The 27,758-nt window shown below is 57.4% G+C and overlaps 2 protein-coding genes across 2 annotated transcripts; one reads left to right on the forward strand and one right to left on the reverse strand.

Annotated features, from left to right (window-relative positions):
* Positions 1 to 18,787: 18,787 nt before the first annotated feature.
* LOC117639249 lies at positions 18,788 to 21,309 on the reverse strand. Its single transcript, XM_034374736.1, has one exon. It carries the CDS (start codon positions 21,049 to 21,051, stop codon positions 20,110 to 20,112), a length of 942 nt encoding a protein of 313 aa, XP_034230627.1. The 5' UTR covers positions 21,052 to 21,309; the 3' UTR covers positions 18,788 to 20,109.
* A 766-nt stretch (positions 21,310 to 22,075) lies between these two features.
* LOC117639248 (transmembrane channel-like protein 7) lies at positions 22,076 to 27,552 on the forward strand. Its single transcript, XM_034374735.1, has 10 exons — positions 22,076 to 22,412; positions 22,634 to 22,813; positions 22,890 to 23,051; positions 23,134 to 23,234; positions 23,348 to 23,602; positions 23,682 to 23,951; positions 24,036 to 24,209; positions 24,291 to 24,446; positions 24,535 to 24,798; positions 24,895 to 27,552. Exons 2-10 carry the CDS (start codon positions 22,642 to 22,644, stop codon positions 25,705 to 25,707), a joined length of 2,367 nt encoding a protein of 788 aa, XP_034230626.1. The 5' UTR covers positions 22,076 to 22,412; positions 22,634 to 22,641; the 3' UTR covers positions 25,708 to 27,552.
* Positions 27,553 to 27,758: the final 206 nt, after the last annotated feature.

Genomic DNA, 27,758 nt, shown 5'->3' on the forward strand with positions numbered 1-27,758 from the left:
CAAAAAAAAATCCTTATCCGGGCCGCTGCTTTTGCTGGGCTCGCAATGGGCCGTCAAAGCGCGCACGGTGTGGTGTGTGTGTGTGCTGTGGTGGGGGTGTGTGTGTGTGTGTGTGTGTGTGTGTGGTGTGTCGCACTCAGCCTCCCCGGGTCCTGGCGATACTCGACATTTTTTTAAAATTTTTTCTAATTGAGCGCGCGGAGAGGGCCGCCACCGCGCCACGCCCCGGCCATTCACGAACCAAAATGGACGCCCCTGCAGTGCCTCGTCGCTCTGTCCTCTCGCACCTTGCGGCACGACCCGCGAGTGGGAGAGTGAGAGAGGGGGCAGGGCGCTCCCCGCGGCTCGCGGCAGATTTTCGGCGAGACAAAAACGGAGCCGGGCACGACGGCGACGTACTACGTCCACGTGCGTCACGGGAGGGTGTGACACATGACACATTCGGAGGAATAAAACCCAAAACCACCGGGCCGGCCGACCCGGGCCGAGCCGAGCCGACCGAGCCGAGCCGAGCCGAGCCGAGCCGAGCCGAGCCGAGCCGAGCCGAGCCGGCCGGGGGTCAAAAGTCGGCCGCTGCTGCGCGCTGCGCGCTGCGCGTCGCTGATAGCGATAAGGCGACACCGAGTGCGGAGTGCGGCGCACGGCCCACGGCGCGGCCAGCAGACTGATTCCGAGAGTCGTTTTCGTCGCTCTGTCTCTCTCGCACCTGCACGGGACGCCCCATGAGTGCGAGAGAGACAGAGCGCCGACTCTCGGAATCAGTCTACAGCCCCGCCACGCATCGGGCCGCGGAGAATCCCGCGCTTGCACAACGCGATTGCTAATTGCGCTGCGATTGCGAAGGCCCGGCGCCCTTTAAGCCCCTCCACGGCGCGGCGTCACCCACTTGAAGGCTCGGCGCCCTCGTGTCACCGTGACAGGCAACTACAGTGTGTGGCCGGCGTGCGCACTGCACTCCTGCGGACACCTGCCCGATTCGGGCCGATCGCCGAGATAGGGGCATACCGGACCACGCCGGCTTGACCCCGGCGAGTGGCCTGGCTCTGTAGCCGTGGGATCTCCAGGCCCCCGCCCCCCCCCCCCCCCCGCCCCCCCCCGCCCCGCCCCGCCCGCCCCCCCGCCCCCCCCCGCCCCGCCACGCACAAAGTCGCCCATCACCGCCCGCCTCACCTTCTTCCCTCCTTCTCCACGAAGCGCCTGCCGGGCAGGCGGCGGGCAACCCGCGCCGTGGCGCTGTGACGGGGTTGCCTACCCAGCACGGCGCTCCGCTCGACCGCCGCGCCGCCGCGCCGCTCCGAACAGCGCTCCGTCGCTCTGTCTCTCTCGCACCCGCACACGAAGCACCTCCGCGAGTGCGGCAGAGACAGCGCGACTTGCCGTCCACCTAATTCATTCCGATTTCTCTTTACGCTGCCGCTGCATCGGAACCGAAGTGTGGAGCTCTCTGATGCTGCTGCGGGATCTATCTCTGTCTCTGTCTTTCTCTCTCTCTCTGTCTCTCTCTCTCTCTAACCGCCTCCCACTTCTGCTCTCAAATTCGCATCCCCTCCCCTCCCTCTCCCCCGAGTCACTCTCCTCTTTTTCTCGTGAAGGCAACGCGCGCGGGGCGTGGGGCGGCGTGGGGCCCCGCCATGCCCCTCGGAGGAACGCCGACGTGACCTGTGGACTGAATGCGACGATGCGGTGCCCCCCCCCCCCCCCCTCTCTCTCTCTCTCTCTCTCTCTCTCTCTCTCTCTCTCTCTCTCTCTCTGAGCCACCACCACGGCGATAACGAAGGCAGGCCGCGAAACCGTGTTCTTTCTGCGCTGGGCTCCCAGGGTGGAAAACCAAACACACAAAAATACTGGGTAAGCTTTATGTGTCTACATCTTGTTACGGGTTGGAGCGTCAGTGCCGAATTTTCGTTGTTATGTAACGCCCTCTGTTCGCGAGATAAGATCGGCCCAAAGTGGTGGTCCTGTCAAGCTGGCTCAGCGTTCCTGGCCGGCGTGGTGCCGCGTTGCGGGTCGCGCGCGGGGGCCGGGCCGCGGGTCGCACTGGCCGCCTCCATGACCGTCCTCCTCGGCCCCCGCGCCGCCCAGGCACTGCCCGGCATGCAGTGCGCCCCCCCCCCCTCTCTCTCTCTCTCTCTCTCTCTCTCTCTCTCACACAACACACACACACACACACACTCGAGTGACGCGGTCCGTGGGTGCGAGAGAGACAGAGCGGCGAGGCAGTGCTCGGGATCAGCCCGCTGGTGGACGCGACGCGACGACCGCGTTGGTGGCAGGTCTGTAGACTGATTCCGAGAGTCTTCGTTCTCGTCACTCTGTCTCTCTCGCACCGCAACGGTACGCCCCATGAGTGCGAGGAAGACAGAGCGCGGCGGGGCGCGGCGGGGCGCGGGGCCCTCGGCGAGGCGGGCGACGCGGCCGCGCCACAAGGCCAGCCCCTTCCACCGCCTTCCACGCATCACGCCATGGCGGGCCGCGGCTCCGCTGCTTCGCCGCTCCGCGCTCCGCCACTGTGAGTGAAGCCTCCCTTTCTCTTCTCCTCCTGCTTCTTGTTGGCGCGGAATAGCCGTGGAGGAGCCCGGCGACCGGCCTCTGGATCCGCCGCTGCGTCCCCGCCGTCCCCGTCGAGGTCCCCGTCGTCCAGGCCGTCGTCCGCGCGACGCCCCCGCCAGCCTCGCGCCTCGCGCCGTCCGTTGTCTTGATGGCGGGCTGGCTCAGCCGACTCACTCCTCTCTCTCTCTCTCTCTCTCTCTCTCTCTCTCTCTCTCTCTCTCTCTCTCTCTCTCTCACTCGCGGGGCGTGCGTCGCGTGTCGGTGCGAGGGAGACAGGGCAACGACGCGCTGCTGTGCGGAATCAGTCTCCCGGTGGCCGCACCTCCCGGCCCGCAGAGCGAGGGCGTTCCGTCTCCCTCGCACCTACGGTGCAGCACCCCGTGAGGGCGAGAGAGACAGCGCTGTTTGGAGTGGGCCTGCTGATACCGAGATATCCGGCGGACACGTCACCGGCGGCAAGCGGCAGGCGAAGGCAGGCGGCGGGCCCAAGGCGGGCCGATGGTTGTTGCCCCCTGCCCCGCCCGGCACGGGGCCCGTCGCACAGTGGGCCGGAAGACCGGTGGAGGCGGCCAAAACTCTAGACGCGTTTCGAGCCGCAGAGTCGCTAAACAGGCCTCGAACTGAACGTGTGACCCCACCAATGGATTCCTCGTTCGGAGAGCAATCCACTGGTCGGGTCACACGTTCGGTTCGAGTCCCATTTAGCGACTCTGGAAGTCAAAACGCGTCTAGAGTCTCGTCCGCCTCCACCGGTCTTCTGGCCCACTGTGCGGCGGCCCGGCCCGGCTAAACGCCCCGCCGAACGGCCAAACGGCCACCGCCAAACGGTCAACGCAACAAGCGGGGAAGCGCGCAGCGCGCAGCCAGCCCAGCCCAGACGGCCGCGTTGATAGCGCGCTTTAGAGGCCGTGTTGCTGTTGTTGTTTCGCGACGCATGTTGTTGTTGTTGACGTTAGGGTCGGCCTTGGCCGGGCCTTGGCCCTCTGACCCCGATAAGGTAACCATCGACCGGTGGGTCGCTTCACTGTGCTTCGCCGTGCTTCGCCGTTCTTCGCAGCGCTGCGCCGTGTTCGGCGCGCTGCCCTGCCGGCCCCGCCGGCCCTACCCCCAATCATTTCGCCAGCTTGTTGAAGAGTCAGGGGCGGGTCCGGGCTGGCTGGCTAGGCCACGGGGTGGCGCCGACGTGTGACCCCACCGATGGATTGCTCTCCGAACGGGGAATCCATTGGTGGGGTCACACGTTCGGCTCGAGTCCCATTTAGCGACTCTGAAGCTCAAAACGCGTCCAGAGTTTTGACCGCCTCCACCGGTCTTCTAGCCCACTGTGGCCGAAACGGTACGTGCTGCACAACGGCAACTCATCTTGCTCGTCCGTTTATCCGTTTCTAGGGGGCTGCTGTTGATTCCCCTGTCCAAGCACGCAGCCTCGCGTCGAGAGGGAGGGGTGGGGGAGGGGGAAGTACCATCGTCGAAGACGCAGCCTCGCGAGCCGCTGCCGGACTGGACTTGCAGTGCAGCCACGCTGGCCACGCACAGCGGCGGCGGCCCCCTCCCTGACAGTGTCGTGGGCACCGCCAGCAAAGTGTTGTGAATTCACTGCAGATTAAGGAATCCCCTAATTGGAGACAACGGAAGAAACCAGTTTCCCAGCCTGCGGACGCTCTGAAGGATTTCCCTGCAGAAATGGTGATTCCGAAGGACAGCTGCACTGGAAACTAGAGCGTGCAGGGATCAATACTTGGCGTCCTACTTGCTCGCGATTTTCACCTCGAAATCGCCACCGCTGGGACCCTCGCTGGGACCCTTGCTGGGACCGCTGCTGTCGTGCTCAGGCCGTCGGGGTCCAGCCTAGAGTCTCTCTAGTGGCACTAGAGGCCCGGCCCGGTCACGCTGCGTCGGGTCGACAGAGAGCGACAGAGACGGGCAGATAGAGGGGCCGACAGAAGGACAGAGAGAGACGGAGCGGGAGACAGAGAGCCTTGGAATTCCTTCAGCCAGTGGCGGCGGGCGGTGGCCAGCCGCGGCGGTGCAGCGCGGTGCAGCCGGACCGTGGCAAGCAGCATCCAGCGGGGAGGTCATGAGCCCGCCCCGCCCCGCCCCGCCCCCGCGCCCCGCCCCGCCGCCGCCCCGCCCCGCCCCGCCCCGCCCCGCCCCGCCCCGCCCCGCCCCGCCCCACCGCGCCCGCCGCGCCCGCCACGCCCTGTCTCGGCCCCGTCCCTGGACTGCAGGGAAAAATAAAATAATGGAAATGCAGAATGCCCCAGCCCCTTCGGGCCCCGCGGCCCCCGCGGCCGGCGGTGGCTCGGGTCGCCTTGAACCTTGGCGCAGCGTTGCATGGCTAATCAGCCCTGCTCGCTGCTGATACGGTGTAGTGGCCGCCGAGTATCGAGGTATCGCAGTCTGGAATCGATAAACCGCCTGGAAAAGGGGCAGCGCGGCAGCGCGCAACCTCGGCGATGGGTCGCTCTGTCTCTCTCGCACCTTCAGGGAACGCCCCATGAGTGCGAGAGAGACAGAGCGACGAAACGATCCTTCAGTCTGCTGGTCGACATCGCGCGGCCGGTTGCGTCGTTTCGTTTCTGATTTTCCAGTGTCGAGGAGAAGAGAAGAACCCTACACTGGAAGACCGCGGCGCCGCGCTGCCCACTGGCTGGGCTGCCCACTCGGTGCGTCCTCAAAGTAATGCCCCACCGGCTCGGCTCGGCTCGCGGCTCGGCTCGGCTCTGCTCGGCTCGGCTCGGCTCGGCTCGGCTCGGCTCGGCTCGGCTCGGCTCGGCTCGGCTCGGCTCGGCTCGGCTCGGCTCGGCTCGGCTCGGCTCGGCTCAGCCCGAAGCGCCTCTGCACCAAAGCTTTCCCCTGTCAACTCTTCCGTCGGGACGTGCTTCGTTAGAGGGGCACCTCGAACAAGTGAGTCGCGATGTGACCGTGGCGGCGAGGGCGGCGGTGGCGGTGGTACACCATGAATCATCTCACCGCCTCGGAAAAGTACATCTGGAATGCGAGCGACACGACACGAGACTGCTCGGCAGACCCACTCGGCTCGTCGATCCCCAAATCCAATTCTGTCCACAAACGTTTCTCCACCACTGATAAATCGAAGGCGTAAAGTTGCGCTTCATTCAAGGGTCGCGCTTTAGCCGTCTTCAAGTTTCAACGCACGGCAGAAATTCCCCCATTTATTTTAGGGGAAGTAAGTTTCAAGAAGCGCACCCCGCCGTCAAGTCTTCAGTACAACACACTGCCAAGCCGTTCAGAAAAGCGGGTTCTCCCTCTCTCTCTTCTCTCTCGCACCCATACGGAGGGAGCCACGAGAGCGACAGAGACAGAGTGACGAAGGAATCACGGACGCGCGGCGATCCACCGGAGTGTCCCCGAGCGGTCCCAAGCCGTTCCACTTACGGTGTGGGGCCTTTCGGCCTTTCGGGGCACACATCCGTACGCACGCGTCCTGGCCGTATTTTAACCCCCCCCCCCCCCCCCCTTGGACGCGGAGTAGCAGTGCAGTGCATATGCCTGCCGTGACGTCACGCAGAGAAAGCGGGCTGTGCCGTACTGGCGAGGGGAAGGGCGAGGGAGGGGAAGGAAAGGGGGAGGGGAGGGGAAGAGAGGGGAGGGAGGGGCGGGGAGGGGAAGGGGAGTTGTAGAAGAGCTGCGGTGAAGACAAGGCGACGCAAAGGGACGTAGTATCCGACAAACGAGCCCCACCAAAACGGCGTAGTACTACGTCGTACTACGACTGCGTACAGGCAGTCTCAATGGGAACGTACACAAAGCGCACGGATGGAGGCAAATGGTGCATCGTGGGGCGTTGGGATCGTTTGGTCCAGCCCGTCCAAGTCTGTGCCCAGCCAGTGCGGTCCTGTTCGGGTGAACTCCAGACTTCGGATTCCGGACAGTGCTCCGTGCCTCTCTCGCACCCCTAAGGGCGCCCCATCATGTCTGCGAGTGAGACAGAGAGCGATGCGGCGGCCGATGAGGCCGATGAGGGAGATGAGGGCAGGGAAGGGCTCTGCGCCGCGTCACCGCCACGACGCGTGTCCCGACAAGCTCGTCGTGCTCTCTGTCTCGCTCGCACTCGTGCGGCGCCCCGTAGAGGTCCCTTGGGGGTGCGAGAGAGACAGTCTCGTGCTGCGCTCGGCCGGCTTGTCGAGACACGCTGCGGGCCGAGGGCAGCCGAGAGGCTGGAGGCGGCCAAAACCCTCGACGCGTTTTGAGCTCCAGAGTCGCTAAAGAGGACTCGAACCGAACGTGTGACCCCACCAATGGCTTGCTCTACGAACGAGGAATCCATTGGTGGGGTCACACGCTCGGTTCGAGTCCCATTTAGCGACCCTGCAGTTCAAAACGCGTGTAGAGTTTTGGCCGCCTCCACCGGTCTCCTGCCCCACTGTGTGGCGGCGTGCTCTGCGGTGTGACTCACGCGTGCCGGTGCAGCGGGCTGCCGCTGTCTCTCTCGCACCCGCACGGGCCGCGGGGCCGCCCCGTGAGTGCGAGAGAGACAGCGTGTGGCACCGCGGCCCGGCCGGTCCGCGCACAGCGCCGTCTCCCCGAAGCAGTGCCTCGTCACGCCAGATAAGCCGGGCGGCCGACGTTGCCGGTCGACGCCGTCTCAAAACATTGCACCGCGAGGTGAAACTGTGGAACCCGGACAAGCCGGGCCACGCGGAAGAAGCTGTCTCTCTCGCACTCACGAGGCGCCTCCAGAGAGACACAGCGCGAAGGAGCTGCACTGTTCGGAATCAGCCACCTCCAAACAAATCGAATTTAGCGAGGAGAGGTTACGGTAAAGCTCGGAGGCCCTAGCCATCCGGTGGGGGAGCGGCGCGCGGTCCGTCACTGCCCTCGTCGCTCTGTCTCTCTCGCGCCCTTGCGGGACGCACAGTGGGCCAGAAGACCGGTGCAGGCGGCCAAAACTCTAGACGCGTTTTGAGCTCCAGAGTCGCTAAATGGGACTCGAACCGAGCGTGTGACCCCACCAATGGATTGCTCTCCGAACGAGGAATCCATTGGTGGGGTCACACGTTCGGTTCGAGTCCCATTTAGCGACTCTAGAGCTCAAAACGCGTCTAGAGTTTTGGCCGCCTCCACCGGTCTCCTGGCCCACTGTGGGACGCCCCGTGAGTGCGAGAGAGGGTGAATGAGGCTGCTGGTCGCGGCGGTCCCGCGGTCCCGTTGGCTTGGCGCCGAATGCGGGGCAGCGGGGCAGCGGGGCAGCGGGGGCAGCGGGGGCAGCGGGGGCAGCGGGGGCAGAGGGGCGGCGCAACAAAGACGGACACTACTTCCAGTTCCGCGAGAGGTCAGCAGGGGGCCGCGAGGGGCGCAACAGGGAGGGGGGCCTCGCGCGGCTCGCGCAGCGGTCCGGCACCGCGGCGGCAGCACGACCGCCGCGCGGATAACCACGGCGTCGGCGCCGCAGACCGATTCCGAGAGTCGTTTTCGTCGCGCTGTCTCTCTATACGGGGCGCCCCATGAGTGCGAGAGAGACAGAGCGACGAAATCGGCTCTCGGAATCGGTCCGCTGTTTCAAAATTGAATGGCACATTTGGTTGTGCGACGCGCAGGACCGCCGCCGCCGGCGCGACCACGGCTCTCTCAGCGCGGCGGGCTGTTCTCGAACGGCGCTCTGTCTCTCTCGCACCCCTACGGCGGACGCCCCGTGAGTGTGTGAGAGAGAGGGGAGAGAGAGAGAGAGAGAGAGAGAGAGACAGAGAGAGAGAGACGCTGCCGCGTCAAGACGGGCGCGTCAAGGCGGGACGGAAGTGCCACCATGCCTCTCTCGAAATAGCGCCACGCTGGGCCCCTCCCCTCCCCCTCCCCCCTCCCCTCCCCTCCCCCTCCCCCCTCCCCCTTCCTGCCCTGACTTGTTGCGCGTGCGTTCCCTCTCTCTATTCAATCCCAGAAAGAAGAGTGACTTGGCCGAAGAGTCAGCGGTAGGCAATGTCTTCGCGCAAGTTCAAAAACGCCCAGGAAAGCGCGCCTGCTAGCCGCCGAATAGCGTGGCTCCATTGGGAAACTCACACTTGTTACTCAATCGTACCAAATTTTTGCCAGCGGCAGACCCTTCGGGTTGTGGACAGATCGCGCTAGGTCGGATTGTTGTTATGATTCGAAGGGCTGAGCGGTCTGCAGAGGCCTAACAGCGATGATGATGGTTCGCGAGCGCCACGCCAACTGTTTACATTTTCGAACGAACTTGGCCCCGGGGTGGCTGCACACGAGCACCCGAGTCTTCCAGTCCGGAAATCACGACTACAGTGTACGTAGTGTCCACGCTCGAATCGTCCCCATTGGGATCGAGATCACTAAATCTGGACTGCGCCGCCGCGCTGCGTGCGCGCCACGCCTTGTCAATAATATTTCGGTGCGTACGTCACGGCCTGTGAAAATAGCTCGGTTTAATATTAGCCCCCTGACTGGCCCGGCCTCGTACGCCGCCACGCCGCGACCCGCCCCGCCCCGCCGCGCCCCGCCGCGCCCCGCTACACCTCACCCCGCCCCGCCGCAACGCGCTGCAGGCCCTGCCGGCCAGCCTTCAATGAAATCTCGCCTTGTTTGGCATCAGCACGCCTCGCCGAAGTACAGAAAACCACCCCCGAAAAGCCACCAAAACGCACCAAAAGTAAGATTGGTGAAAGATTGGTGGCGGAGTGAGCGCTGCGGGCTGCAGGGGGTTTACGTAAGAGTTTTCACCGGTGCCGCGCTGCCGCGTCGTCGTATTGGTGAGCCCATTGTACCCTTTCTCCAGCACCCCGGCCCCCCTCCCCACCCCTCCAGGGAAAACCCGCGAGCCGGAAGCGTTCAAATCGCCCAATAAGTAAATGAAGCGGCTTCCTGGAGCGTCCGCCAGCTCCTCTGGAGTCTGGAGCCTCCAGCGGCACGATGGTCTCTCTGGACTCGCTCGCCGTGCTCGCTGCCAACGGCCAAAAAGAGCCTGCAAACCGGCCGAGCCACCGCCACGCCACTGCCACGCCGACAGCAGACGACCTTGCATCGGCCGAAATGCCACAAGCCGTATGTAGCCACGGAGAACACGCAAAAAAATAATTCGAGGGTCACCTAAAAAATTAGCTCGGGTGCTAAAACTGTTAGCTGTGTAGGCCCAACTAAAATTTTAATCGTAGTGCTCATTTTAACTCTTTCTAACCCCCCGGCGAACCCCCACTAACACCCTCCAGGGAAAACCCGCGAGCCGGAAGCTTCAAATCGCCCAATAAGTAAATGAAGCGGCTTCCTGGAGCGTCCGCCAGCTCCTCTGGAGTCTGGAGCCTCCAGCGGCACGATGGTCTCCTGGACTCGCTCGCCGGCTCGAGCCAACGGCCAAAAGAAGCCTGCAAACCGGCCGAAGCCGCCGCCACGCCACTGCCACGCCGACAGCAGACGACCTTGCATCGGCCGAAATGCCACAAGCCGTATGTAGCCACGGAGAAGAAGGAGGAGGAGGAGAAGAAGAAGACGCGAAGAAGAAGAAGAAGAAGAAAATAAAAAGAAGAACTCGACTTGGCCGCCGACCTGACGCTCTGATCGGCGCAACGGGGGCGTCGCCGCGGCGGGTTGCATACCCACGGCCCTGGAGGGGCAAACGGAACGAGTCTCGCGAAAGGACCCCCTCCAGGGCCCCGCCCCGCCCCGCCCCGCCCCGCCCGCCCCGCCACGCCCCGCCCCGCCCCGCCACCGCCCCGCCACGCTCCGAGTGGCTCGCCCCGCTTGCTTCGCTCCAGGGTCGTTGACTCGTGTCATCTCCCGCGTCCCCCCCCCTTTCCCCCTTCCCTCGGTCCCCCCCCCACCCCCTCTCCCCTGCTCCCTTTTCTGTCGGACGGGTCCCGCTGGGCAGGCAGGGCCGGGCAGGGCCGGGCAGGGCACATCGGTCGGCCGGCCCCGCTCGGCCCCCCGGCGGCCCCACCAGCCTCGCCGTGCCCGTGTGCCCGTGGCGTGCCGCGAGCCCAGGCCGTGCGCTGCTGCGCTGCCCGCGAAGCTGTTGACCGAGGTCTCCCTCTCTCTCTCGCTCCCCCGCGGGATGTCCCTCGCTCTCCGTCGCTCTCTCGATTTCTCTCCCTCACGCTGGACCCCCTCCGCCTGCCTGCCCCCGCCCCCCGATGTTTCTCCGTTCGTATTCTCTTTCTTGTCACCCTTCTCCTTTGCCCCCGCCTATCGCTCTGTCTCTCTCCCTCTCTCTGGCCGCTCTCACCTCCGTGTTGCCCTCCTCCTCCCCCTCCTCTTTACCGCCGGCGCCGCACTAGTTTCTCTTACCCTTCCCTTCCGCTCGGGAGACGAGCCCAGAGACCACATCCTCGGCGGATCCGCTCTGGACGATGTCCTGGGCTCTGGACGAGGCTCTGGATGAGGCTCTGGACGATGTCCTGGGCTCTGAACGAGGCCCTCGATGGGGCTCTGAATGAGTCCAGACGAGGCTCTGGGTGCTCTGGATGAGGCTGGGTGAGGCTCTGGATGAGGCTCTAGACGAGACTCGGGATGCTCTGGATGACGCTCTGGATGGGGCTCTAGATGAGGATCCGGATGAGGCTCTGGATGAGTCTCTAGACGAGACTCGGGATGCTCTGCCTGCGGCTCTGGATGAGGCTCTGAGTGAGTCTCTAGACGAGGCTCTAGATGATGCTCTGGACGAGGATCTGATTGCCGTTTCGTCGGTCGGTCTCTGTCGCACCCATGGGGCGTTCTCCAGGGGAACGAGAGAGACAGAGCGACGAAAGAAACCATCGGTGGCACTTGGCGCTCATTCTTCCCGCAGCCTATAAAAGTCTTTGGGCTCCTGCATGCACTTATACTCAGACGCCAGGTTTCCGCGGACAAAACGCGCACAAACACACACACACACACACACGCACACACACACACACGAGCGCGCGGACGAGGCCGCTCGCGACCTGCGGGCGGACATGGCAATGCTCTCATATTTTTGCGCGCGGACATTGTGATTCCGCCGGCTCGGCGCCAAGCCGTCGGACGGTCACACGGACAGGGGAACAGACAGGCAGAAAGACGGGCGGAAGGACGTAACCAGAAAAAGAAAAGAAAGGACTCAGGAGAGCGTTTCCAGCTGCAGCCCCGTGCCAGATAGGAAAACCCGATCAAGCCACACTGTAAAACGATGTTGTACTACATGACAAAATAGACGACGACATTTTCATTACTTCCCAACAAAGAAAATTCCACCTCAAATTGATGGGATGTCATCAGCTGGTTTTGATGGCGTTCTTGTAAGGAGAGTTTGCCTAGGACTTTCCGTGCTGGCGCTTCTGTTCACAGCCACTGCCCTGGAGGAGGCCCTGGAGGAGGCCCTGGAGCACCCGCGGCCGAAGAGGCGGTCGAAATGGGAGCGCGGCGGGCTGCATCTGCATGCCGTACGGTGACCTCGCCTACAGTGAGCCAGCCGAGCCAGCTCCGGGCAAAACGGCCGGCGCCTCCAGGAGAGTCATTCCGAACATCGTTCCATACGGGAGCAAGGGAGACAGAGCGACGGGAGAGGTTTGCCGCGGCTGGACTTGAGGAGGGCCTTGTGGTGCTCAGGCTGCGGAGGCGCCACCTTTCCCCCGTCATGAACTTTACGCCCGCGGCCTGCGAAGTCATTTCGCACGGGGTTCCGTCGCTCTGTCTCTCTCGCACCTGCACGGGGCGCCCCAAGAGTGCGAGGGAGACGGAAAACACCGTTCGAGATCCTCGCGCCGTAATGGGCGACGATATCCCGAGCCGAGCACTGAGTCCAGCTGACTGATTCCGAGAGCCGTCCTCGTCGCTCTGTCTCTCTCGCACTCCCAGGGGTGCCGTGTGGGCGCGAGAGAGACAGAGCGACGAGAACGACTCTCAGCCTCCTGAGTACCCAATGTCACGTGCGTTTCACTCGCGCTTTCACTCCGCCTCGCCTCCGCCAGCGAAGCTCGCGACCCTGACCCTCGAGGCCTTCTTGGAGGAGGTGCGCGCCGTGCGTGCGCCTCGGCCAGGACGACGACGACGGCGGTGCGGGGGAGGGACAGTGACACTTCAGGAGGACGACCGAAAAGAGTTGAGCCAAGAAGGCGGCTTTCCGGCGACCGCAGTCTTGGCTGTCAAACTAACTGCCCTGGCCGAGGCCCTGGCCAGGCGTCTTGCTGACGGTCCTGGCGGCGTCCTGGCGGCGTCCTGGCGGCGTCCTGGCGGCGTCCTGGCGGCGTCCTGGCGGCGTCCTGGCGGCGTCCTGGCGGCGTCCTGGCGGCGTCCTGGCGGCGTCCTCGGTCTGGGGCGTCCTGGCGGCGTCCTGGCGGCGTCCTGGCGGCGTCCTGGCGGCGTCCTGGCGGCGTCCTGGCGGCGTCCTGGCGGCGTCCTGGCGGCGTCCTGGCGGCGTCCTGGCGGCGTCCTGGCGGCGTCCTGGCGGCGTCCTGGCGAGCTGCTTGGGCCCATCGTGTTGTATTGACCCCCACCCCCAGACGTCCCTAGACCCGCGGCGCGGTGGCGCGGAGGCGTGGTGCGGCGGGGAGGGGCAGGGGGCGGAGACCTCATCGGTGTGGGGGCCGCGGCAGCACGCAGGGGCGGGGCGGGGCGGCCCCGAGGCGCCCTTTGGACGCGCTGCCGTAGCGCCCCGCCACCCCTTTGGCCACCCCGAACACCCCCATCGCGTCGCCGAGTCGCGGTGCAACCTGCACGCCACTTGCGTGGTATCACCACCACCAGGAGTGGGTACGGTCCCTCCCTCGCCCGCCGCGCCACCACGCGTGCGATTTCGGTCATTGCTTCTGTTTCGAAACCAGGCGACGGTGGCCGCCACCCCTTCCAGCCGTCATGCACTACCCCTTCTACGGCCTCGCCGGCCTCGCCGGCCTCGCCTGCCGCTGACTGATTCCGCACAGCGTGTCGTCTCTCTCTCTCTCTCTCTCTCTCTCTCTCTCTCTCTCTCTCTCTCTCCCTCTCGCACCCACGCGGGACGCCACTCGAGTGCGAGGGAGACGGTCGTCGCCACCCTCTCGTTGGCCACCGGCGGCGCCTCGCATAACGCGTACCCCCTCCACACAGTGCCGGACACACGCCCTCATGTCAGTGAGCGTGTGTGTGTGTGTGTGTGTGTGTGTGTGTGTGTGTGTGTGTGTGTGTGTCCGCGCGCATGTGTGCGTGCAAGTGTACAACACAGTGTGGGGTCAGCGCGTTGGGTGGCGTAAGGGCAATCGACCACTGGAAACGCCAACAAAGTCACCAAACAAATCCTTTTCGCGTCGCGTCGCTTCGCCGCTCCGCCAGCCAATCATTGTTGTGCGGTTCTAATCGCCCAGCCTCCCCCCTCCTCCCTCCACCAGATCGGAACACACTGGCCGTAACGTAAAATGGAAACAGCCGTCGCGTCGTTCCGGCGCCGTTTTCGCAAGGCCGCCGGCAAACTGATTCCGAGAGTCGCTTTCGTCGCTCTGTCTCTCTCGCACTCATGGGGCGTCCCGTATGGGTGCGAGAGAGACAGAGCGCGGTCCGCGGGCGCCAAGTGGCCATCCGGCAAATCACGCCGCCATGCCGCAGCGCGCCGCGCCCCGAAGGCCCTGGCGGCCCTGCGGTCCTTACGCGGAGGGCTATTGATTCGGACAAAGTAAGGGACACCCCGCGGAAGCGCGAAGGGCGAAGGGCTGCCCGAGGCGCCCCGCCCCCGCCCCCACCCCCACCCCGCCCCGCGCGCGGAGGATAGCCCGGCTTGAGCGACCCCCGAGGCACGGCGTGGCGTGGCGGCACGGAGGCAGCCTCAGCGGCGGAGCGGAGCGGAGCGGGTGGAGCGCTGTTGACTTGCCTGCCACCGCCACCGCGGAGGTGGACTCGAAATCCATACATAGTTGGCTCCCACCCCGTCCACGGCCACCCCGCTGGGCCGCCCCGCGCCGCGCAGCCCCGCACCAGTAGCGCGGGCAGCGGGGCTAGCGCCATGCTAGCGCCACGCTAGCGCCACGCTAGCGCCCCTCCCCCCGCCCTACATAGGTCCCTCCGCGAGCGCGCCGCCCACCCCCGCCGTGCATCCACCCCGGGCCCCGCCCCGCCCCCGCCCACCCCGCCCACCCCCGACCGCTGCGGGGGTTTGTTCGTGAGCAGAATGAATGAGACTCTCGTCGATTCCTCGCGCCGAGCGAGACCGACCCGAGCGAGGCGCGCACCCTCTGGAGCGTCAGCCGCCCGAAGGGTCTCGCTCTGTCTCTCTCGCACCCCTACGGCACGCCCCGCGAGTGCGAGAGAGACAGACCCCTCGGAATGGGGCGGCAGGCCACCCTCGACCTTCTGGCACTGCAGGCTGGCTCCGAGCCCTTCGTCACTCTGTCTCCCTCGCACCCCTCAGGCCTGCGGCGCGCGCAAGGAGTGCGAGAGAGACAGAGCGAGACGGCTCCGCGGAGGCGGCGACGCACAGTGGGCCAGAAGACCGGTGGAGGCGGCCAAAACTCTACACGCGTTTTGAGCTCCAGGGTCGCTAAATGACACTCGAACCGAGCGTGTGACCCCACCAATGGATTCCTCGTTCGGAGAGCAATCCATTCGTGGGGTCACACGCTCGGTTCGAGTCCCATTTAGCGACTCTGGAGCTCAAAATGCGTCGAGGGTTTTGGCCGCCTCCACCGGTCTTCTGGCCCACTGTGCGACGCCGGGTGACGCGCCCCTTGTCGGGAAGCGAGGAAATCAACTTTGAATCGGCGGCCAGAAAAGATGGTTTGGCCGGGCGGACGCGGAAGACGAGGTAACGTCGTTTGTCATCGTGTTGGGGTCGCTGGGGTGTCCCTGTTCGCCACTACACTGCGACGCAGCGCGCTGAGAAGGACACGCTGAGAGATGACGTGACATGACATCACCCCCAAGTTACGCACAATGACACCATCATCGTGGAGACTTCGTCAGAAAACGACCGGCCGAAATTTGGGCCAGCCTCGTTCGAACTCCCCGGCAGGCACAGCACCTGGCGCGGGCAGAGAGAGAGAGAGAGACGGAATGCACTGTGAAATATCTCCTCTCGTTTCTTTTCATTTCGTTACGCACTTCCTGCCTTGCACAGCGCGCACATGGACTGGGCCGACTCGGTGACGCAACACTACCAACACACGGCGGGCCTGTGGTGGGGCGGGGCGGGGTGCGGTGGGGTGCGGTGCGGTGGGGCGCGGTGGGGCGCGGTGGGGCGCGGTGGGGCGCGGTGGGGCGCGGTGGGGCGCGGTGGGGCGCGGTGGGGCGGGGCGGGGCTGGACGGGGTGCGGTGGGGTGAGGCCCACGAGATCATTGTGCCCACCAACGTCCCCGTCTCTCCGGTTGAAACCAGACCGTTGAAGCGCTGCAGCGCGCGACGGCCAAATTTTCCCCCAAATGGACCGATGGGACCGATGTGTTCGCGGACACGACGCGTCCCTAACGAGCGATCGATGCTGACGCTGCGATTCGCGGACAAACCGATGATGACACAAACACAGTGCAGCCGCAGACGGCCGTTGGCAAAAACAGTGCAGCCGCAGACGAGCTTGGCAAAAACAGGCGTTGTTTTGGCGGGCAAGCTCGGATCCAGGGAGCAGGGAGGGGGGCGGAAGGACAATTGTCCTCCCATTGACCCCGCGACAGCCGCCTGAAAAGTATACGCAAAAGGCAAACACTTTTGCCCCTGTAAGTAGGCGAACAGTGACACCTCGAGTCGTACCGCTGAGTAAACGGAGGGTAAAAAGGACTCGAACCGAACGTGTGACCCCACCAATGGATTGCTCTCCGAACGAGGAATCCATTGGTGGGGTCACACGTGCGGTTCGAGCCCTGTCCAGCGACTCTGGAGCTCTAAACGCGTCCAGAGTTTTGGCCGCCTCCAGCGGTCCTCTGGCAAATCCACAGTGCGGCGTCCCAGGAATCGCACGACAAGCGACAAGCCGCCCTCCGGACCATTTAGACCATTTATCCAATGGAGCGAATGGCGGCGCGGCGCGGCGACGCCACTGCCGCGCCACTGCGCCGCCCCCGTCGCGAGGCTAGTTGTCGTGCAGCAGACTCACTCCGAGAGAGTCGTCGCTCTGTCTCTCTCGCACTCATGGGGCGTCCCGTGTGGGCGCGAGAGAGACGGAGCGACGAAAACGACTTCCGGAATCAGTCTGCTGCAGCGCCGAGTGGCGCCGAATTAGGGAAGCTTTGGCCGGCTTTGGCGGATTCGGGGTCCTGAATGAGGAAGCGTCGCCGCGGGCCACGCTTGCAGTGCAGTGGCTTGCAGTGCTCTAACGCGGGGATAGTGTTTATTGATTGGTGTACCGTATGACTCATCAGCAGCCAGAGAACCCCAAGCAGCACTCCCTCCTCCACACACCCTCCGCCTGCCCACCCCTCGCCCGCCGTTGTCGCCACAACCGGAGAGGGTAGCAAGGGTCAGGCCGCAGGCCTTGCTAGCCTTGCTGCAGGCCGATGCCGAGCGGGGCGGTGGCGGTCTCTCTCGCACCCACACGGGACGGGCCATGAGTGCGAGAGAGACACCTCGGCTTGAAGTCAGTCCGCTGGGGGCGGGGTGAGGACCGGGCGAGCCCGTCGCGATCGACAAGTGAAGTGCAAACAACCCCGCCACTGCACTGACTCCAACGACAGTTGTTGACTCCTGAAACAATGGCTACAAAACAGGACCGGCGATATGATATTTTAAAATTTTTTGACACGGTCTGAGACCACGATTTCGACCACATGATTAAATTATTGCGGGTTCTTGCGCCTGGGTGTGCGCGCAATGCATATGTATGCGTGTGTCACACATTGAGTCATTGTCACTGTACTGGCGGCGACTGGCGGCCACGCTGCCGCCCTGCGTCACGGCACGTAGGCACCCGGCCTTCCCCGGCGGCGGCGGCACTCGTTCCGAGAGTCGTTTGCGTCACTCTGTCTCTCTCTCACTCACGGGGCGTCCCGTACGGGTGCGAGAGAGACAGAGCGACAACTGCCGCCACTGCGCATGCGTCGACGTCAGCCCGTGCGCAACACTCATGCGTAGTGACCGTAGTGACAGGGACGTCGCTGCGGTCGCCGCGCGTCGCCGCGCCACTCAGGCCAAAGTGACGTCAGACGCCGTCACAGCGCGAAATAGCGGGTACCTGGTAGAGAGTCCTCTGGAGGAGCGTACCTGCACTGTGCACCGTGCTCATCCGTGACGTCACTATCATTCCGAACAGCAGCGCTGTCTCTCTTGCGCCCACTGCACGCCCCACGAGTGCTCCAGTCGCCAGTCTAAGACATTGCCGGGTTTCGGCCGCAAGCCCTCCGTCAAGGACAAGGGTCTCGCTTACATGCGGCAGAACAACGCGAACCTAGCCGAGCAGTGCGTGATTTTCAAGTTCAGTTACTGTACAGTGTGCTGGAAGGTGTGCTAGGTCCGTCAGGTTAAGACAGCCGGGCACGCAGTGGACGGGTAGTGGACGGGTAGCGGACGGGTAGCCCGGCACCGTTCCGTTTGGTGGCGCAGCAGGCAGGCAAGCAGCAAGGTGTGCAGGTCAACGAACCAGCCGCAGAGCCGCAGCCGTGGCGGGGCGGCCTGGACAGCCGGGGCCCGGACGGACCGGCCGGGGCCCACGGCGGAGTGCCGCGTAGCGGACTGGCCCTGGAGACCCCGGGGCAGGCCCCGCAGCCCCGCACAGCGAGGCGCCGCCGACGACGCCCCGATCATCCTCCTGAGATACTATGAGAATGTCAGCAGCGTGTTCCCGAACCGCCGATTTGATAAGAATTCTGCACGTTTGCAGCAGGACTTGAGGCGTTTGCCAGAGGCATTATCGCTTGGTTGTGTGGACTTCCCTTGTCGGCTAAACCGGAGAATGACCGCACTCGTGGACCGCCGTGTGATTCACACTGAATGGACAACTTCATTCTGATCTTCTGATCGTCTAGTTTGGCAATTCCAGAGTTCGAATTTTAAGTAAAAGGGTCTTGTCTTGAAATCACTTATTATTCTTTTCTCTCTTTCTCTCGGTTTTCACAGACATAAGCCTTCTTTCCTTGAATTGAATGAATGAATGAATGAATGAATGAATGAATAGCGGCTCTTGAAAGTGAGCAAACTTTGCTTTGCAAGCTCATCGTCAGTTAGGTGTTTGGTAACTAAACTGCAGTAACTTTTGTAGTAGCCTTCTTTGATTCATTAGTCTCTGTGGTAGACGTTTCAGTGAGACAATAGACTTTCAACATTGATTTTGTTTGCTTTCTTTCTTTCTCTCTCCTTTTTTCTTTGTTTGTTTTGACAGGTGTGTTTGATGAAGGGTTGGGAGTGTATTGAGTGTGGAAGGAAAACATTCAATTGCAATAAAACATTATTTAATCTTCACATATGTTACTATCTACATTATTTGAACTCCTAAAACAGAGCCCATAATCACATATGTACAGTTCATGCAGAGATGCATAGATGCAATATAATATTCATTTAATTTGGGCAATGGAAATTTTTGATAAATTTTGACTGTTTGCACCAAAACAAATTATTCTGAGGAATATATAGCCTCTCAGTGTCATTAATAATTATCGATATCAGTTGAAAAAAAACATGGTCAATCTGAGTGAAATTAGTCTCACATGATAACAGTTTTTTCCTCGGCGAACTGGAGTTTAGAGAGCAACAACTGTGCTCCCTGTATACCCCCACCACGGTCGGGGCTGCAGCTCTGGAGTCACCTGCAGCACAGCCCGCAGGTCGAACCACAGCCAAGCCCAGCACGGCAGCGACGGCCGTTGTGGGGGCCGCAGGGGCACCTTTGACTATCGCCTCCCAGATGCGCTCCAATAAAGATATGCCTTCTCAAAAGCACAACAAACCCTTGAAACGGAATGTGACACTCGTGAATTTATAGGAATTTTCAGGGTTTTCCTTGATACCTTATAGAGATTCCTGTACGCCCTCGGCGTAGCACAGCGCAGTCAAACAAGAATACACAATGGGAGTTTACTGAGCCTTAAAAACCATAAGTAAATCCACGACTAGATAAGTACTCAACGCGAAAGGACCCCCCGGTTCAGCAAGAGGGACTGCCCGCAAATTGGATAAGCATTTTTGGACTTCCCCTACCCATAAATAATCTTGGACCCACATCTCACATATGATTACGCTAATATTTTCCCCGCCCCTCCCCCCTCCCAGCAGGCCGCAGCCAATTTAGGGGCAGTCCCCCTCGATAGCCAACTCTTGGGCCGCGGGGTCGTGGGGGCGTCGAAACGGGTCCAAAATGATAAATCCGGCCTGACAACAGCTTAAGTGGCACCTGGATTTTAAGGCATTTTTTCCTTTCCAAAATAAGGTCAACCAAATTTTTCTAAAAAATAAAAAAGAGAAAAAATAAACGAACACATTGCAGGGAAGTCCCCCAATTTTTCAAACATACGCCCAACAGAGGAAAAATAATAACAAAATTAACAAGTCACAGCACAGCACCGCACGTCGACGACCGCCATCCAACACCAAAGGCGCCAAAGGAGGCCAAAGGCTCACCCAGTCACTCGGACCACTATCACAATCCTTGCAAGGCATGCCGGGCTCATATAAAAGTACAAATTAATTGACAGTCCTAACCAACAGCAACGCACACGCCCTCCCGATGCGGTCAACAACAAACAACAACAACAACATTATACTGTCATGGCGATGAAAGGCCTCTGCTGTAACGCGTCGACGCCCTCCTTGGCCTGTGCCGAGCACAGGTCCGGGGTGGACACCGATCTGGTGAGCTTGAGGTCCGACAGGTCCGTTAGGTCCGTGGGTGACGGGTTGTGGCCGCCGCCTCCGCCGCACGCCAGCGGGCCGTGCACTCCGTGCAGTGGGCCCGCCAGCCCGCCGAAGCTGAAGATGGACACGAGGCTGGTGATGCGGTCGATCTCCATGGCCGAGCGCGCCGGCTGGTCGTCGTCTTCATCCTCGTCGTCGTCGTCCTCCGCCGCCGCCGCGGCAGCCTCCGCGAGGTCCTTGGCGGCCGCCGCGCTGTTCTCGGGGGTGGTCGGCGACGCGGTGGGCGCGTCGCAGCACTTGGACTTCTTGGGCAGGATGGACTGCACCGCCTCCTCCGTCTCCCACTCGGCGACGCGCCGCCGCTTCAGACACTTGGGCGACGAGCAGGACGCGTCGGCCGAGGTCCTCAGCACCGCCGTGGTCTTGTCCAGGTCCAGGTAGGTGGGCGGGGGCTGGCACGACGGGCACTGGTTCTCCTTGTCCTCGAGGGAGGCGCTGCCGCTGCTGCACCGCGAGCACGTCGACGTCGACGACGCGTCCTCGGCGTCCTGGTCGCGCTCGCTCTGCTGCTGGCTGCTCGCCGTCATGATCCCCGTCGTCGTGGACGTCGTGTCCTGCTGCTGCGACGCCGCAGCCGCAGCTGCCGCGGCCGCCGAGTAGCACTCGGACGCCTGCACCATGTGGTACGCCTCCTCCATGAAGATGTAGCGGGCCTTCTGCAGCACCGTGGCCACCAGCAGGTTCTTGTGCAGGCTCACGCCGCCGCGCTGGGTGCGCGACTGCGCGATTTTCGACAGCGAGATGCTGATGAGCTTTTGGGCCTCCGTTGCCATTGTCACAAACATAAACACGTCACGGCACGCACTAGTTCACTGTGATGTTATCCTCTGAACGCTGGGTTCCAGGTGCGCTGGGGGTAATCCGTCCGCTGGCCGCAAGCCGTGTCACAGTCACCGTGTGCACAGTGTGCAGCACTGCGATGCGTGGGCCTTCCACTCAAGCCTCCTCGATTCGATTCCTCGATCGCTCCCTCTACTCTCGCTTGTCTCTGCGCACGTCCGCACTGCACAACGCACTCCACTAGAATGCCCGCTCCCCGCCGCCTGCACCCATATAAGTAACTTTCCGTCGCTGTGACGTCACGGCCTACTTATCAACCAATCGCATGCCCGTCCTTCGCGAGCCGTGCGACGCCAGCAGCTCGCGGCGCCATCTAGCGGAGCGCGCCGGTACCACGTCGGCGCGTCTCGTGCAGGCTGGGCAACTGGAGTTGTGCGTAGCTCTGCAGAATACCATTGTAGCCAAGTCTCTCGAAACTTGCTGAGTTGACGCAATTCGTGTCGAAGAAACGGGTCTAAACAGGCTTCGCTTCACTGACAAAAATACCATTGTATGTAAGTTTGAAATGTTGTAGCGTTCATTGGATGGACAGTGGATTTTACTTGGCGTCTGTTGGCAAAACTGTTGGTTTGCATGTCCGGAACAGAGTGGCGCGATTTCCAACGCCATGAAAATGAGGAAATATATTTATCGGCAGTGGCTTGCCGGAAAAGAACGCAATTTGATTTTCTTGAAAAGCCATCCATGCCAAACCATGTCTTACAAACGTTATCCTTTCAAGATATATTCCCTTAGCCTATATTTGGATCACCTCATATGAAAGCGACTAACTTTGCCGATACAGTCATTTCCTCTGCGTGATGCAGTAATCAAGCTCTTCAGAAACGTGGTAATTATCGAAAATTAACACTGAAATAAAGTGCATCAATGTAATTGACATGAATCCATTTGGCAAATTTTGTACTCTATTTGAACAACCCGCGTCAAACACCGAGACAATCGAAGGGTGACAGTGATCGATACTCAGTAACTAGAGGCGTTGCTCCTAGAGGGCGCTTTTCGTATAACCAGACAAAACCAGACGAAAATGCTGTCTGGAAAGAGCATTTTAGCCGTCGTATTTTAAGTGGTGCGATTATAATGCGACGGGATCGGTTTTAAATCCGAGCTTTTCTCGACATCGGGGAAGGGAAAGGTAGCCCAGGTACACGGAGCCTCGGTTCCCGAGATGTGAGTCCGACGGCTCCGAACGGCATGATGTTGTCTGCAGACGCCCATAACCCAGCAGACTACACCTAGTCTCAACTATTGTGTTATTCCTTTGGATTCTGAATGAATAGCACCACTTAAAAGAATCCACTCGGTGGTATGTTGAACGGATGTCTTGATCTTGGCTACTTTGTCTTAATTCTTGTCTCAGACTTCCTCCATGTTAACACTAAATTCTATTTGTTGTTGTCTCTTATCTGGGCCTGTCAAAGATTTTTGACAGAAGCATTGAACTTTTTAAATTGAAAATTCTTGTTTCATACATTTGTTTTCCTAGTGTGTTAAATTCTAACTCCTTGCTCTCATGACATGTTGTAGATTTGAAAATGTCTGGAGGTGAGCGCAAAGTAAAGCGCCACCCTAGAGGACAGGGGTGGGAAGAAGCTGGTGGCGAATTTTATCAAGAAAGCTATCCTGGAGGAGAGGCTGAACTGGAAGCGATGCACCAGAACCCCTCTAACATTGCGACTCTGCTGCCAAGCAAGCAGAATCGGACTGGTGAGCATTCTTTGAATACCTTGCACATAATGGCTTTGCCAGTTGAATGGTAGAGTTCATTCTCTTAAAATTCCAGCCACATACTCCAAAATGTACGATGCCAAAACAACAATGAGGAGGAGGACAGCCAACAGGACAGCCAATAGAGCGCAATACCAGACCACTGCCAGGAGACCATCTGCCTCTGCTGCTACTGCTGCAGCCACTGATGTAGCATCAATGTTACCCGACCTCTCTGGTATTTTCTTGTAGACCTACTCGTAATTTTTTTTTTTTTGAATTAAGTTTGCACTTCCTAACAAAGATTTCCATGCATGCAGAAAATTTGTCAAATGAAGAGAGAACATGGGAGGAAATAATGCAGATCAAAGCTCTACCTGTCAGCATGGCACAAAAAAAGGAGCACAAAGCTAAGTTACAGGTAAATTCATTGATTTAATTTTGAAATTATTTGATATGCTTGAGTATTTTATTTCTCAAATTAGTTTAAAGTAAGGTTCTTGCAAATGATTTTTTTCTCTCTTTGCCTGACAGAGCCAAACAAAGTTAAGACTGCAAGGACTAGAACAACTAAAATGGCAACGCCGTAAAATGTGGCAGCGGTTAAGGAGATCCTGGTCTGAAGCTTATGCGAAAATGGAACTCTGGAGGCACAGTATGAAAGAAGTGGAGGGTGACTTTGGAACTGGGGTTGTGGCATATTTTCTGTTTATCAAGTGGCTCATGTTCCTTAATCTTGGAGTTTGCACTCTTATGGTTTTGTTTATTGTCCTCCCTGCTGTTTTTCTTGTGAGTAATGAGCTTTTATTATGAGTGAGCTCAGTTTGAAAAAATGCATCAGTTTAAATTACTGTCTTAATTTTTTTAGAAACCTGCTCAACAATTCCCAGAATGTAATTTGAGCAACAACTTCACAGGGCAAGGCTCTGTTGAATGCTGTTCAGCACAGTATGCCAACACCACCTCTGAGCCTGCAGAAAATATTTTCATGCAGTTCATTCAAGGAAGAGGAATTGTAGAACACACTCAGGCATTTTATGGAGTTTATCCTAATGTTGAGCTTACTCTCAATTCAGCAGCCTGGCTCAGTTATGACATGCCTTTGGCATATATTAGCCTTTCATTAGTTTTCATGCTGGTGAGGCATTGTTGTGATTTCATCGTCAGACAGAGACATCACCCCTTGATGAAATAACTGACCAAACTTCATGTCTTTGTCTAGGTGAGCTTAGCTGCTATTGTAAAATCAGCTGCCAAAGGATTCAAAGAGCGCCTTGTTGAGGGAGAAGGGCAGTTTTACCAATACTGCAATATAATTTTTTCTGGTTGGGATTTCTGCATAAAAAATGAAAAATCAGCATGTATTAAACACAAGGCAATTTTCAATGAGATCAAGGTAAATTTAAATTGTATCACTTCTTTGTGAATAATTGATGACTTTGCTGTAACTAAAACAATGTTTTTTGTACCTGCACAGGCAAGCATTGAGTCTGAGCGCATTGAGGAAGAGAGACTCACACGTTCGAAAGAGGAACGATTCAAGCTGTTTTCTGTGCGAGTTCTAGTGAATCTGGCAGTTTTTGTGCTTCTTATTGCTGCCCTTTATCTCATTTATGTTGTGTTTGACTTTTCGGTAAGTTTTTGAAAGAAGATAATCTTTATTTTTTACATATGTATTTGTAATTTGCTAATCATTTGATTCAATCTAAATTTATTTTTAGGCTCAGACTCAAACTGATTATATCATAGCCAACAATACATTACTAAGGCTTTTGTTCGAGTTCTTGCCATCTTTGTGTGTGGTTGGCCTGAACTTGGTAATCCCAATAATTCTGGGAATGCTTGTTCGCCTGGAGAGATACTCACCTGTTCTGATTGTGCGTATCACTCTCATGCGGACTGTTCTGTTACGTCTATCATCACTTGGTGTTGTGCTGCTGTCATTCTACCGCCAATTTAATTGTGATGATCCTTGCAGACCTGAAGTAAGTACTGGAAAGATTTTCCAAAAGCGATCATGCGTAACACTTTTGAAGTTAATCAATGTTAATGTGTGTGTGTGCGTTTAAAATAATTTTCAGGGTGCGGATGCCAAATGCAAGAAGCCCCTGTGTTGGGAGACCTATGTTGGACAACAATTCTTCAAGCTAATGCTTGTGGATTTTTTGTCACATATTGCGGTTACGTTCATTGTGAACTTCCCACGAGGTCAGCTTGCAAAATATTCCCACAATTCAGTAGTTGCATACCTGGGCGAGCAGCAGTTTGACTTGCCGAAGCATGTTTTGGATGTTGTGTACATTCAGACATTGTGCTGGCTGGGAAGTTTCTTTGCGCCAGTGTTGCCTCTCATGGCATCAATTATCTTCTTCTTTATGTTCTACATCAAGAAATTTGCCTGCCTGGTGAACAGCAAGCCTTCTACAATTCCTTACCGTGCATCAAGATCCAATTCATTATTCATGGCCGTGCTGCTTCTATCGTTTGTAGTAATGATCATTCCTCTAGGCTACACTATAGCTGAAAGGACACCTTCCAAATCATGTGGCCCTTTTCGTGGTTTGCCTTCTGTATGGTCAGTTATTGTTCGAACATTTGTGTCTTCTCCTGCATGGATAAAGCATGTGGTATTCTTTTTCACTACCGCAGGCTTTGCTGTACCAGCCTTTATCACTCTCATTCTTTGCCTCTATTATTTCTACGCTGTTTCAGCAGCAAATAAGCACATGGTGCTTGTTCTTAAAAATCAACTGGTGCTAGAAGGTCGGGATAAACAGTTTTTGTTGCATAGGCTTAGCCAAATTATTAAACAGCAACAAGAACATCATAAAGCCATGAGAGCTGCTGCTCAAAGTGCGCACATGAACAGCACTGACATTTCAAGTAGCACTTAAATCATTCTTAAAGGCATATCTGTCACTTTGTCCCACAAGGGTTACTAAACTGTGTTTGCCAAAGAACAAAAAAATATGTGGAGATTATTTTGCTGTAAATTACTCATGTTTTGCCATTGAGTGTAATGCAATATGATTGAAGCGAGCAGAACTGATGAGGGTGGTCCAGTGGCGACAATTGCGTTTCTAGTCAGATTTGAAACAATTTTAATTTTGTACATACATGTGTAACACTTAGGGAAAAAGAATCTTTTGTTTTGTTTTTTTAAGAAAGGACCGCTTCTCAGCAAGTTGGTAGCCTTTTCTTTTGTTTTTAAATCTATTTTATGTGAAATAGTACGGAAGCCATGCTCATATGCTTACGTATGAAGCTGCTCAAAGTAAGTGTTCAAAAAAAAAAAATTACTATGGTTGCTGCAGTATTATATTTATAAAGCTACCTGCTACATTGTTTTTAAGAGAGTTTTTCTTTATCCTTTTTTTTTTTTTGAGTTGGTTGAGACTTATGAGTTTTGGGTGAAAACTGTTTGCTCTTGTAGCTGAATGTTATTTTACCAGTTTGATTTAAAGGCTGTATGCATGATTATTTGTATTGCCTGATTTCCCATGCCCTACTTTTATAAACTAAGACCGAATTCTGCCTGTTTAAAGCAAACAAATCAAAAGCCATTGGGAAATTCCAATTCCAAAATAATGTTACCTTTCTGATTTAAAGCATTTATTTTAACTGATACCATTGTGTCTTGAAACAGTGTCCTCACAATTCTTAGATGATAAGTAAGATTTAAGTTATATATACTCAAAGATACTTCAATATTCAGTCACTCGTATTGGAATCATTAGCTTAGTCAGTGTTTTCATATATTGCAAGTGTGCGACCCTGTGTAGGTGAAGATGAAGAAGTAAGGTTGTGCAAAGAGCATACATAAACGCAGAAAACCAAAACGTTGCATAGAAAGTGTGCAATGAATACAAATGTAATGTTGTGCTTGCTGTTCTTTTTGGGATGAGATATTCCAAAACCTTTAATGTAATGTATACTGACTTAATGGCTTGAACAAACAGCTATTAGGTATCACGATTTTACTAACCCTTTTGGCTACCCATTTTCCTACTGGGTTGTTTGATTTCTTCTTTGTGCACTTTATCATTCCTTTGATCTGATCAATAGATGTAAAGTCTTCCTATTTTGATCATTATGTGATGTGGAATTTCTTGTCATAGTAAAAGTCTCCTAGCATTAGCTTTGATCTCTCAAGTGGGGTGTTCTGCACACCATTTATTGGATAGTTTAACTCTGGTCCACTTTAGAACATTGACTTCAAGAAGGCTGAAAATTTGCTGTGAGAAATATTATTAATTCGAATGTATCAAATATGATAAGATGTGATGAGAGTGAGTGTGTTCCTGATAAAATGGTATTTACCTCACCTTTTGAGGCGGCTTTGTGATAATCATCAGGCTTGTAGGATATAAATATTCCTTTGCGTTTCTTGATTGTACTTAGCCATCTATGTTATTAATACTGATTTATTTTCCTAATCATCCTGTTTTGCAAAATGAGGCATTAAGGAAAATTGTGTCCAGATATAGCAGTTGCCGTTGTTCTTCCAAAAAATGACCTGCCTATTTGATTAGGTATAAGCTATTGAAAAATATCAAGAATGGTGCTTTTACTGCTATTTAAATTAGAAGTTAGAAACAGCAATTTGTGCGCTATCATGATGAAATGAAGCTGTTCATTTAAAATAGAGTAATTGTATCTCTTCTGTTTTTATTGATGTAATCTTGAATCTCTTTTGCATTTGGTTGCCACCTTTGTAGTCAAGTAAATATTAGATAAGAGCCTTCCTTTCCAATTATATATCTCATAAAATGCAAATTGTACATACACATGATCTGATATTTTGTCATAAACATAGACTAAATTTTAGCTTTTATGCCCAGAATTAGACCACTTGGTCTGATAACATTCCCTCCTATCACCTTGCATTTGATAGGAACAGATAGTCTTGGTTTGACTGAAAAGTCCAAAATAACTTAACTTAATC

The sequence above is a fragment of the Thrips palmi genome, unplaced genomic scaffold, assembly GCF_012932325.1.
Source record: "Thrips palmi isolate BJ-2018 unplaced genomic scaffold, TpBJ-2018v1 HiC_scaffold_11, whole genome shotgun sequence".
Taxonomy (NCBI): Eukaryota; Metazoa; Arthropoda; class Insecta; order Thysanoptera; family Thripidae; genus Thrips; species Thrips palmi.

Bases quoted from the DNA above. Each gene is read 5' to 3' on its own strand.
- LOC117639249 (XM_034374736.1), bottom strand. From the start codon at position 21,051: ATGTTTGTGACAATGGCAACGGAGGCCCAAAAGCTCATCAGCATCTCG.
- LOC117639248 (XM_034374735.1), top strand. From the start codon at position 22,642: ATGTCTGGAGGTGAGCGCAAAGTAAAGCGCCACCCTAGAGGACAGGGG. The intron at 23,603-23,681 runs GTGAGTAATGAG...TAATTTTTTTAG, and splicing joins TCCTCCCTGCTGTTTTTCTT to AAACCTGCTCAACAATTCCC. The intron at 24,210-24,290 runs GTAAATTTAAAT...GTACCTGCACAG, and splicing joins CAATTTTCAATGAGATCAAG to GCAAGCATTGAGTCTGAGCG.